General features: G+C 49.3%; 1 protein-coding gene across 4 annotated transcripts in view; it reads right to left on the bottom strand.

Moving 5' to 3' along the window:
* The window catches only part of ADAMTS17 (ADAM metallopeptidase with thrombospondin type 1 motif 17), a 326,270-nt gene that overhangs the window by 257,096 nt on the left and 55,984 nt on the right, over positions 1-13,190 (bottom strand). For all 4 annotated transcript variants that reach the window (XM_032342200.1, XM_032342198.1, XM_032342199.1 and 1 more), the window contains exon 4: positions 5,489-5,661. In XM_032342200.1, the coding sequence (XP_032198091.1) occupies positions 5,489-5,661 (173 nt within the window). The remainder of the gene's footprint in view (positions 1-5,488; positions 5,662-13,190) is intronic.

Raw genomic sequence — 13,190 nt, forward strand, 5'->3', positions numbered from 1 at the left:
AGTAACTGTTCTTTTTATTCATAAAGAACTATAGTTATCTTTTCTTGTAGTGTTTTCATCAGATTTTATAAGTCAGATTTCTAAATCTACTGATTCATTCTCTTCACTAAGTCTTTCAATTTTCTATTTCTTCATGATAAAGTTGTAAGTTTTGTGATTCTAGGAATCTAACCAGGTCACCAAGGTTATCCAGTCTGTTGGTGGACAGTGGTTTCTAGTACTCTCTTATAATGCGTTTTACTTCCATAGAATTGGTAGTCATGTGCCCATTTTTGGTTTTAACTTTAGTAATTTGAGTCTTCTTGTTTGTCCCGCTAGCCACAGGTTTGTTGATTTTGTTAATTCTTTTGAAGAATCTGCTCTTGGCTTTGTTGAGTTTCTCTACTGATTTTCTATTTTTTAATTTATCTCTGTTCTCATCTTTTACTATTTTCTCCTCCTGCTAGCTTTGAATTTAATTTGTTCTTCTCCTCCTAGTTCCCTAAGTTTTAGAGTAAGGTTGTTGATCTGAAATCTTTCTTTCTTTTTTTTTTTTTCTAATGTGAGCATTTACAACTATAGATTTCCCACTGAGTACTACTTTTGTGGTGTTCCATAAGCTTTGATGTGTTTTTGTTATTATGCATCTGTATGCATTTTCTCTTTTCGCCTGTTACTTTTCCCTTGACACATGCGTTTAGAGCATGCTGTTTAATTTCCCCATATTTGTCAATTTTCTATTTTTCCTTTCACTATTCACTTCTTACTTAACCCCACTGTGGTCAGGAGAAGATACTTTGTACGATGTTGAGACTTAATTTGTACCCTAAGATACAGTATATCCTGGAGAAAGTCCCATGCGTGCTTGTAAGGACTATTCTGCCATTGTTTTTGAGGATTCTGTATATCTGCTAGATTGAGTTGGTTTATTATGTTTGTCCAAGTCCTCTATTTCCTTACTTATTTTCTGTCTAGTTGTCCTATCCACTACTGGCAGTGGAGGGGGGTAAGTCTCTAGTATTACACAACTGTGTATTTCTCCCTTCAATTTTACCAATTTCTACTTCACATAGTTTGATGGTCTGTTATTAGATGTAAAAAAGACTTGATAATTGTTATATTTTCTTGCTGTATTAAAACTTTTTTTAGAGATTTTATTTATTTATTTGACACAGAGAGAGATTATAAGTAGGCAGAGAGGCAGGCAGAGAGAGAGGGGGAAGCAGGCTCCCTGCCGAGCAGAGAGCCTGATGCTGGGCTCGATCCCAGGACTCCGAGATCATGACCCAAGCCTAAGGCAGAGGCTCAACCCCCTGAGCCACCCAGACACCCCTAAAACTTTTTTAATATATGGCATCCTTGTTTCTTTTTTTTGATTAAAGTCTATTTTGTGTGATATTACTATAGCCACTTCTGCTTTCTTATGGTTACTATTTGTACAGGGTATCTTTTTCCATCCCTTTGTTTTCAACTTATTTGTATCTTTGGATCTAAAGTGAGTCTCCTGTAGACAGCATATAATTGGATATGTATTTTAATCCATCCTGATTTTTAAAAAATTTACTTATTTATTTGATGGGGGGTGGGGTAGGGAAAGAATAAGCGGGGGAGCAGTAGGCAAAGGGAAAGGGAGAAGCAGGCTCCCTGCTCAGCAGGTAGTCTGACATGGGCCGATCCCAGGACTCTCAGATCATGACCTGAGATGAAGGCAGATGCTTAACTGACTGAGCCACCCAAGTGCCCCCATCCTACTGATCTTTTGATTGGAGAATTCAATGCATTTACATTTAAGAAAATTGCTGATAAGGAGGGACTTACTTCTGTATTTTACTATTTGTTTTCAATAAGCTTTATAGCCTTTTTTTTGTTCCTCATTTGCTGCATACTGATTTTTTTGTGTTCAGTTGAGTTTTTTATAATGAAACTTAATTCCTTTCTCATTTTTTTTTCTTTTACTATATTTCTTTAGAGAGAGAGACTGGAGGGAGGTGCAGAAAGACAGGGAGAAAGAGAATGTCTGGCGGCTCCTCAATGCCCAGCTCAGAGCTCAATGTAGGGCTCAGTCTCACAACTCTGGAGATCATGACCTGAGCCAAAATCAAGAACTGGACACTTAGCCGACTAAGGCACCCAGGTGCCCCTCTTTTTTCATTTCCTTTTGTGTATATTCTGTAGCTGTTTTCTTTGTGGTTACTATGGGGACTATGCTTAATATTCTAAAATTATAGGGGCGCCTGGGTGGCTCAGTGGGTTAGGCCGCTGCCTTCGGCTCAGGTCATGATCCCAGGGTCCTGGGATCGAGTCCCGCATCGGGCTCTCTGCTCAGCAGGGAGCCTGCTTCCCTCTCTCTCTCTCTCTGCCTGCCTCTCTGTCTACTTGTAATCTCTGTCTGTCAAATGAACAAATAAAATCTTTTAAAAAAAATTCTAAAATTATAAATCCTCTAATTTGAATTTATAGCAGCTTAAATTCAGTAGCATAAAAAAAATCTCCACAGCAAGATGGCTCTTAAAAAGCAAATAAATACGGCATTATAACTTGAGATAAGGACCAAGTACAAAAGCAGACTGCTAAAAAAACAGGCTGGCCTTCTCAGAGGGGTCAGCAAGGAGAGCGCCTCTGACGGGACCCTGACCCACAGCCCTCAAAGACAGAGAAGCTAGCTTGATAAGGAGCGGGGAGAAGAGCATTCCTGACAAAGAAAGACCACGAGTCACAGAAGAGCTTGAAGACCCAAGAAAGAGGCCCGCATGGCAGGAGTTCAGTGCTGACATGGAGGAGGGACTCGAGTCCAGGAGAAGCAGGTGGGCCCAGTTCCACAGCCAGACAGGGCCGTGCAAAACAGGGAGGGCCGTGCAAAACAGAGCCACGCAAAAATTCCCCTTTAAGTGCATGGGAAGCCACAGAAGGGCTTAGGGCTGCTTAGTAACAAAGTCCTAATTCTGTCGGATGAAGCTCTTGCTGGCCATTCTGTGGCAAGGAATCAAGAGGGGAGAAAGTGGCTGTGAAGAGCCCGGGAAAGCAGCTCCAGCAGTCACCAGGGTCTGAAATAAGGATGGCCAGTCCAGGGCGGAGATGGAGAGAAACAACGGGCCCCAGACCTGCCCATGACTTGAACAGGTGAGACACGAGTCCCTCCGCCCTGGCTCTGAGTGCCTGCCCTACCCTGTACTCACTTACTAGCTGCACACCCTGATGACGGCACTCCTGGCAACCTTCCATTTCCTTCTCTGTGAGATGTGAGTATAATGAGATCCACCAGGTCTGAGGAGGGGAAGAAGGAGAAATAACCCAGCTACTCATCGCAGACGTCCATTCCTTTCCTTCCTCTCAGACACGTGCCGCTGGTTGGTGCTGATCTAATTCACACACACACACACACACACACACACCCAGGAGAGGCTATGAAAATTGTAAGCAAACACGTGATACCCAATTTGCCCAGCTTTGAAAGTGTTACCAAAGCCCTACGAGTGCCCAGGCTTGCCTTGGGGATAGGAGTCTGTCTAGATTTGGCCTCAAGGGTCCGAGCGGCAAGCGTAGGTGGGCAGGTCTCTACCCAGAGAGGCCCACGTGAGAAAGTCAGGAGGGTGTAGGAGCCTGGATGTCGGCCCCCTTTGACGCTCCTTCTGCAGCCTGCAGAGAGTATGTTGCAAGGAAGGTAGCAACTGCGCCCGCAGATTCCTTTCTAAATCCACTGAGGCTAGAGAAACAGAGCCAGTTCAGTCCTGCGGGCCCACAGTCAACCCCCTGATGGGAGAGAGCCAGGCTGGCTGGCTTCACCTCCCTGCTCACTGCACCTGGACACCTAATGACAGGGCTCCTGAGCCCGGCCACAGTCCTTTCCCATCCTCCTGGCTTAAAGAAGATCTCACTTCCTAACAGAAATGCCTTGGCTACAACAGCCACAGGAAGAACAGAATCCTCTGGATTTTCAAAACTTGGGTTTGAGGGCCTGGAGGATGGGAATGGTGGAAGGTGGTCTTGTTCAAAAGAAGGTACTACATCCGCATACAGCTTGTCTTTAAACTTGCTGAATGGCGACCCCACCACGAGAGCAACAGAAACCAGCTCCGGGTGCTGGGAGTCTGTGTATGTGTGGTCAGCAGACTCAGCTCTTGTTTGCTTTCCGGCCTCATCAGACTGGCCAAGAAACCCGGAGGTGACCGGAGGTGACCAGAGGGGTCCATATTAGCGCACACACACCGGAGGCCCTTCGCCACAGTGGCCCCGCTCTCACTGGGTAGGCCTCATCAGGGAACATCTAAATCCCCATTTAATGGGGTTGGCCCCAGATTTGCCCTCGGCAACAGGATCTGGAGGCTCCAACCTCTTTGTCCAAGCAGCGGAAAGGGCGTGGAGAGCGCTGAGTGAAAGCCAGGGCTGGGGACCGCTCGGTCCCTGTGCTTTAGTGTTACAGCCACGGGCAGCTTGAGGGCACCATCGCCACAGACCCCCCTCCGCCCACTGGTGGTACTATAGCTGCCCCTGTCCTGACCACAGAATTATGGAAACAAATATCAAAGTGGAATTCTGCCTCATCACTACTTGAGCTGCCGTAATGAGTGGTTCCTCCTGGCACTGGTGCTCTGGACAATTAAAAAAAAAAAGAAATGAAATGAAATGAGCTACAGATGAAAGAGGCTGTTGTGGAGCCAACCCCAGCAGCTCCCCTCCAGGTGTCCTCTGGGCAGCCCAGCAACACGCCATTCACCAGCCACCAGGAGGACTCGGGGTTGTGCAGAGGAAGAACACGTACTTCTCAGAGACCAGGGCCAGCACTTCTTCTTCCTCCCCACGTGGTGGCCTCTTCCACCCTCACGCCTGCCCCTCAGCTCAGCCCCTCTCCCCACCCCATGTTCTCCATTTCCAATGCCCCTTCTTGCCTTTTGCCATTGCAGTCCCCACTGAGCACAGCTGCGGGGCTGGTTCCTGCCTCCCTCACCCCTTTCAGTAGCCCCACTCCTCAGGACGCCCTCCCCACCTGCCCCTGTCCAGTGTCCACCCTCACCCCTCAGACTCCCCCACTCCCTCCTGCAGCTGGCTCACACCGCCTGCCTTCCCACACCATCAAGGTGACGGTTTCCTGCTATTCCCATTCATCAAATCAGGTAGACGCAGGCTTCGTGGCTCCTTCCCTGTACCCACAACCAGACAACCTCTCCCCGCTCCAACTTTCCTCCAGCCCTCACAGCCCACGGCAAGAGCTGATCACACTCAAGTGTGATCCTGATTCCTTCTACTAGACCGCTGACTCCTTAGAAGAGGAAGTGACTCTTTCAATTGGGACTCCCCTCCCCCCCCCCGGGAGGGGTCCAGCACTGAGGAGAAGTCTTGGCAAACCACTGGTAAGAAGGGCAGGCAAGGGTCAAGCATGGCACAGACCCTAGCACTGAAGGTACGTCGGAGAGCAGGCCCTCCCCAGGGGGACGGTGCTGTGTCTCCATCCCCCAGCCTGGGGAAAAGTCAAGGACATAGCCCTCATCCCGGACGGCAATGGGAGACTCACCATGTTCATGACGGTGAGAATGAACCTCTGGGCAGCCTCTGCCCCATGGTACTGCACCATGTCGGCATCGGCCACCACCAGGGTCTCCACCGTGTGCTCGCTGGTCAGCTGGATGGCGTTCCTCCGCTCCCGCCAGTCCTGGGATGGCCTGTCCCTCCTTGGCTGCTTCTTTTCTAGAAAAGGACAGAGACATCCATGCAGTCCTTGGCATTTTGATTTCCAAAACTGGACAGTGAAGCAGCCTTCTGCTGAGCCTCCCACAGAGAACGGTCGGTCTCCAGTGGCCAGGAGCTGGACCTCCACCATCACAGGGCAGTGTGGTGGGGGTGTGGGGGGGACACACCTAAGCTCACATCCCCAAAGGGGGAGCTGAGGGGCAGAAGGGGGCTCACACCTGTCTACATCGCAGCCAAGGAGGCCCACGGGACTGAGTATCAGGGAAGAGGGAATCTGTCCCATCAGAGGAGAGCGGACAGTAGCGAGAAGTCGGCAGAGGGGAAGGAAGCCCAGACCCGCTAGGGAAGTGATGAGAAGGCACCTCAGGTTAATGGCAGAGAACCAGAGAGCTTTCTGAAAGGGCTAAACCCACTTCTGACAGCTGCAACCCAGGGAGGAGGCACTCTGGCCACTGTTCTGACAGTCACAAATAAGAAGCCCTAAACATTAATAATCACAAAGCATTATATCAAAGAAAAACAAAACATCATCAGGAAAGAAAATCTCATGACATGCACATCCCGGCCAAGACGGGTCCTTTCCTGAGCCGGGGGAAGGGTCATTGCTGACTCTCTAGATAAACTCATTCCCTATCAGATCTGACAGGGATACGCACTCACTGTTATTGATTAGAGCCCAAATCAGAGTGGGCAACTACAAGCTGCTAGGCGAGGGTGACCCCGGCTTTGTTGGCGAAAACCCCTCTGACCAGTGCTAAAGGCTGATTCAAATAGCACGCATTTTCAGGAACCCAACGTATGTAAACAGAAAGGCACTTCTTAAATGTGGTAACAATTATTTCCATTTTGAGCCCTAGACCCTACAGAAATGACTGACGTCATCTCTGCTACAACGCAGCGAACCCAGCCTTCACACGCACAAACCAGCTTCAGAGAGTAACCTGATTCTTCCAGAGCCCAGAAAGCACACCGTGAAGCAGGCTGAGGTATGGGTCATCGTGAACAAACAAGAATATTCTGTGCCATATAACGTACACCTGTGAAAACCGACGAGCACTGCAAGTGTCCAAACACAGAGAGAGAAAGCCACGGTGAATGGTCTGCAGCCGGGAAAGGCACATTTGTGATGATACAGTTAAATCGCAATTTTGGAAAGATTTAGCCTACAAGTACCTTTGCTCCCGCCACACGACCCCCCTCCCAAAAAATGAGTAAGTAGCCAGACAACCAACCAACATAGGTAGGACACAGCTAAAACATGAATGGTAGGGGATATGTGATCTTCACTTTCCTTCTTTTCTCTATATTTTCCAAGTGTATATGATGAACCCAAATTACTTTATTCGTTTAAAATAATGATGTTGAGCTTGAGAAAAACACAGATGTCCCTTTCACATTCTCCACAACAATCCAGAAGGCATGGGGGAGCAAGGTACGTTATCTGATGAGCTAGAGAAAAGCAAGAGGAAAGGCACGAGTGTGCTGGTTGTGTCTCTCCTTGCCCAGAACCAGGTCCACCTCCCAACAAGTCTTCTGGGCCTCTGCGGTGGAATGAGGGAAGAGTCCATGCTAAGACAAAAGGCAAGGTCTCCGACGGCCCTGCCTTACACGTGAGCAGAATGGAAGAGGCCTCTTGTCTCTCTAAAGAAGGTCCCTTTATACAACTAAACCTGCATTCAGCAATCCGCTCATCTCGGAGCCCAAGGAGGCAGGCACATGGGTGATCTCTACATTCTGGGCTTAGGATGCTTACCTGCCTGGATCAGGCCAACCTGTCCCACTTGGGTTTTCTAACAAACCATCTTGCTCCCATTTCAACAGACCGAGGTGAAAGGTTAGCAGGTAAGGGCTCTGTCGTCATGAGCACAGCCACGTTCTCCCAGCCACAGAGTGCTACAGCTCCAGCTCCTGGGACGGAGCCCCACGTTGGGCTCCCTGCTTGGAAGGGAGGCCTGCTTCTCCCTCTGCCTCTGCCCCTCCCCCTGCTCACATTCCCTCACTTGCCCTCTCTCATAAATGAATAAAACCTTAAAAAAAAAAATGCACCAGGGCACCTGGGTGGCTCAGTGGGTTAAAACCTCTGCCTTCGGCTCGGGTCATGATCCCAGGGTCCTGGGATCGAGTCCCGCATCGGGCTCTCTGCCCAGCGGGGAGCCTGCTTCCTCCTCTCTCTCTGCCTGCCTCTCTGTCTACCTGTGATCTCTGTCAAATAAATAAATAAAAATCTTTAAAAAAAAATGCACCGTGCATCACTCTTTAAGTACCAAATAGGACTACTGAGACCTGGACCACAGGGAGCTAATAAGCAGGGTGTCCTACAGGATGAAATGCTATGGACTGACACGTGCCCAGAATACTAAGTAACAGGTAAAACACAATGGTCAGGAGCTCTGGGTTTTGTTTTGTTTTGTCATTTTTTTGTTCTGTGGTTTTTAAAGGATTTTCACTATAACTATCCCATTTGTTCCCTTCATGGCCCCCAGCCCCTGGCCTAGCACTTAGTGTGCCATAAGCCATAAATATTCACTAGACAAATGCACCCACGGACGGATGGATGGATGGACGGACGGACAGATGGTGAGGGAGTCAGTGAATGCATGAGTGGAGTCCCTGTTTCCCACATCACAAAGCTGAAGTCAAGCACTAAGCAGTGGTGACTTTGGTCCTTGAACCCAAAGCCCACCCCCCAGCTCCGCTCTGACTCTCCCCACCTGCTCTGCCCGCGTGTGCTGACAGGCTCCTCGCTGCCCTCTGAATGGCAAACCTAACAGGAGGAGGGCCGGAGAAAGCTCGGTAGGAAAGGGTTCTGGGTTGAGCATCACGAAATTGATGCTCCTACTTCTGCTGCTGCAGGACCTACCCAGGAAGACGGGGCACAGTTCTCCTGAGCAACCCTCACTGACTGTGCTCCTCCTGCTCAGAGGGTCTCTGACTTGTTCCCGGCCCTCCAGCACTACCGTGTAATTATCCCTCCCAGCTGCCCGGGGCCCGCTGTCAGGCTGCCTGTGCTCCCCTCGCTGAGCGTTGCTATTTGGGGCTGTCAGGCTAGACTCACGCTGGCCGGTGATGCGCACCTCAGTGTCCTGTCCTGTGAACTCAAGGGATGAGGCTGGAAGCCTTGATTCAAATACCTGCGGCCCGATGGGTTTCAGGAATTCAGAACTTTTCAGATTTTGCAAGGCAATCCAGTGGGCATGCCACATAATGAACTTTCAAATGAGGTCTGGGGCACCAAGCTATTATCGAAAGGATCTACTATTTCTGCAGTGAAATTGAATAAATGAGGGGTCAAGAGAGATGCTTGTTAGCCTCACTTCAGGGCAGGTCAGGCCTTCCACAAAATGAGTGTCAAAAGTCCTAGATTCAGTGGGACGCCTGGATGGTTCAGTGGGTTAAGTGTATGCCTTCGGCTCAGGTCATGATTCCAAGGTCCTGGGACTGAGTCCCACACTGGGCTCCCTGCTCAGTGGGGAGCCTGTTTCTCCCTCTGCTCTTCATCTCGTTTGTTTCCCCCCCCCTTTCTTAAATAAATTTGAAAAGTCTTAAAAAAAAAAAAGAATTCTATGTATTTATGTAAGCTACCCCAAGTCTTCTTTAGAATAAGAGGAGAAGAAAAAAACACAAAAAACTAAGGGCATTCTAAACGCAATGTTTTTAGAATATTCACACTATTACTGAGTCTAAGAATTTGGGAACTACCAAAAATGCTCAGCAAACACATAAACTGTCATTTTAGTTATGAGTTTTGCTCTTGGCAAACTAAAAAAGAAATCCCCAAATCGCAGTTGTGAATTATCAAGCTCTGTATGACACATATTTCTTTAGTTTAAAAATAAAGAGTCTTTAGAGATTTACCAGATAAATAACACACGGATCACATAATATTTGGTGTGAGAGTTCAAGAGCCAGAAGAATTACTCTGTGATTCTACCCATGTCATTTCCAGGGAAGACCTCAGGTCACCTTCGTACAAAGAGAGAGGAAAAACAAGCCTGTGCCAGCTGCAGAGGCAAGTTATTGAGAAAACAAATAGAGGACACGGGGCAGCTGCCCAAGGGCACTGGGCCCTTAGAGACCAAGGACAGAGGACGCTTCAGGCCGCGAAGTCCAAGACTGTGCCAATGCTAGGAATTAGGTCCTGAGTGTCCAACATGCTTACAAAGTTAAAGGAAAGATTCAGACTTAAACTTGCTGTCATTCAAGCTAGTAACATAAGCTTTCCCCACACACAGCACTCAAGGTCCAGGGGCACAGGGGACCAGGAAGAGTCTAAGGTCCAGGGGCACAGGGGACCAGGACGAGTCTAGAACCAGATGTTCACCTAGCCGCCCTGACTGCAGCTTTTCCCCAGATCTCCTAAGGACAGGGTAAAGGCAATCCTATCAAAAACCCTTGGTGCCAGGGGTGCTTGGGTGGCTCAGTGGGTTAAGCCTCTGCCTTCGGCTCAGGTCATGATCCCAGGGTCCTGGGATCGAGTCCCGCATCGGGCTCTCTGCTCAGCAGGGAGCCTGCTTCCCTCTCTCTCTGCCTGCCTCTCTGCCTGCTTGTGATCTCTCTCTCTTTCTCTCTCTCTCTGTCAAATAAATAAATGAAATCTTAAAAAAAAAAAATCCTTGTTGCCATCGTGCTACATTGCAAAGAATTTACCTGTGGTCAGAGGAAGGACACCTGCCCCTCCCTCTCACCTTGAGACACACAGATTCTGTGATCTGTGCCCAATCCCCTGACACCCTTATAAACTCCGTGGGGAGGAACCCCTTCCCGTGCGTGCCGGTAGAGGGGTGTGCACTGGCAGGACAGTGAGGGAAGCGAGGGGAGGGAGGTCTGCAGCCTGAGGGCCACAGCACTGATGACAAGATTCAAAACAGGGCTGCAGCGTGGGGCAGAGCCGAGGGGGTGCTCTGCTGCACCAGGGGCCAGGGTAGGCTCCGCAAGCCATCTGTGACTGCCTTCAAAACCAGAACCATCACACACCCGCCACCCAGGTTTGCAGCGATTAAGTGAGCCGCTCACTGAATGCTTACTACACTCCCTGGAATGTTACGATTCTTCTATAAATGAATGGCACATTGGCCATGATGAGGGTTTCGATGGTGGCGTCAGTGACCTATTGGTTAAGGACACGGCTTTCAAGACAAAACAGCTGGATTCAAATCCTTCCCGACTGTTTTGTCTGACCTGGGATAACTCTCTTGGCCTCTGTTTGTCTCAAAGACCTCATCAGTGAAACAGAGAGAATCGTGGCTCCCCCCGCACCAGGCTGCTGCAGGGATCCAAGCCCTCAGCAGGGTGTGGTCGCAGTATGTGCTCAGTAAACCGTGGCTTGACGTCTGTCATCTTTCATGGAGACGAGAACACAAGAAGCGTCTGTGGAGTCTGCAGGCAGGGTGTCCCTGTTAGCCATGTGATCCAGACAGGTCCCCTAAGTCTCCCGGTGGGCCCAGGCTCACATCCCAGGAACACAACTGCCCGCAGAGACACCTTCAGAAACAGTGAAAAAGGCCTCCAACCACCCCATAATTTGCTGCAGAGGATTTGGGTTTTTAAGGTAAGAGTCCCCCAGGGGAATCCCTTTTGGTTACAACGTTCATTTTTTACACCTTCTTTCTATAGACTCAAACAGGCCCTGGGCTGTCTAAAGACACCCTGTGGAGAATCACTTCTAGTGAGCAGTTATTTCATCTGAAGGCTTTCTGGATGAAAATGAACCAGACACGTATGAGCACCAAGGAACATGGTCTCCACAGAAAGTAGTTGTGTGCTCCCCTTGCCTGCAGTTTAAGTCCCAATCCCGGCCTTCAGGAGCCAGGCTTATCACCCCTCATGAGGGACTGATGCGCGCGGATCAGTGTGTCCATGGCAAAGGGCGTCTGGGGCCTCTGGGTGGAGACCCCGCCCCCCCCAAGGTGACCTCCTCCGGGGTGGGACAGGGACAGCTCTAGATATCCGAGCTCTGTGGGAAATGCATCACTTGCATGATTCTTTGAGGGGTGACAGGTGAGTTTCCTAGCTCTGAGCTACAAATCTTCTCGTGCAAACTAGGTCAAAGGCAGAATCAATAAAACAGCCACTCCCCATCAATCTCGCCTGAAATCAGATCCAGCTGGCGCAGATGGAGCCCTGCATGGGGACACGAGGACAGAGGGTGAGAAAGACTTCAAGCTCCCTCACGATTTTCCTCGGAGCCTAAGAGACTGAAGATGACTCACCCCCAAAATAGACAGACTGAAATTAGAGAAATAATGAGAGAAAAGAGAATACAGCTATATGGACAGAGAAGGTCACCATGGCAGCTCTGGTGACAGAGATCCCCGTGGATTGTTAGCCAAATGCAAGGCGCCCAGGCACTTGGCTCTGTGCCCACACTGCGGGGGTCCCCTCCCTGCAGCCAGAGTCACAGACTGTCACCATGCAAACCTCCAGAGGAGCAACCGAAGCACCAAGAAATTTGTCAAATTATCTAGCTCTGGGCTGCCAACTCACTTGACTGCGAATCCAGGGATGATGGTCTAACCTGCCCGTTCTGCCTTAGAATTTGGTTCTGAGTTTCCTAAAATCAGAGTTTTCTTTTCTTTTCTTTTTTCTTTCTTTCTTTCTTTCTTTCTTTTTTTTTTTTTTTTTTAAGATAAACATGCTTGCTTGTCGGTTTTCTCAATCTCTGACGGGTGGGAAGACACCCTTCCTCAAGGAAAGGCAATATTTACCTCACACCGGCCTCTCCAATTAAAAATACCAGTAAGACTTTACACGGGGGCCTCTGGGTGAGGCCCAAGGCAGCTTTTTCAACACATGTTTTACGGCAAATGTGATCGTGAATTCTGTTTCCTTGTATCTGATAGAAACCTTCTCTCACACCGAAGGGCCTAAAATTAAACACTCAACAAAAGGAATTCCGGAGAAATTCCACTGTGTGCTCCAAGTCAGGAGCCTTGGATGGTTTCTCCATGCAGGGAGGGCCCGGCGGCCAACATGACATGGGGAGGGCACGAGCAGGGCAGCTGAACTAAGAAAGGAGAGTGGCAAGGGGCCTCAGTGAAAGGACACATGAGGTCACAGATGGTGACAGGGCTTCTGGAACAAGAGGGGAGTTGTTTGGCAGGCAGGATCCACTCATTTGCCTCATGGCTCAAGCACTAAGAGGGGCCTCCCAGCAACCCACTCCGGGTGCCGAGGTCTGTGGACCCCCAGCGTGGGCTGCCCAGGGTACCACGCAGGCCATGTGACTGGCTATTTGTTCTTTTTTTTTCTTTTTTTTCTTATCTGTGCCTGTCACCTGAAAAACAAATTTAAATCTGGTAAACAGAAGTAACGGTGGGACTAGCAGAATCTCTCGGCTTAGATCAAGCAACAGACCGGAACCTCGGGGTCCGCTGAGAGTGCCTGGGAGCCCGTCCATGGCCAGTCTTTGGTAGGAGATCCCATCGGCCAACATCAAGGGGCTTGGAGCACCCCCCCAAATCCCCTGTTTACCTTCTAACTCCGCAGCTGTTAACATTCCCTTTTCAGTCTAACAGGAGACTAGGCTT

Source organism: Mustela erminea, chromosome 5 (assembly GCF_009829155.1).
Source record: "Mustela erminea isolate mMusErm1 chromosome 5, mMusErm1.Pri, whole genome shotgun sequence".
NCBI classification, from domain to species: Eukaryota; Metazoa; Chordata; class Mammalia; order Carnivora; family Mustelidae; genus Mustela; species Mustela erminea.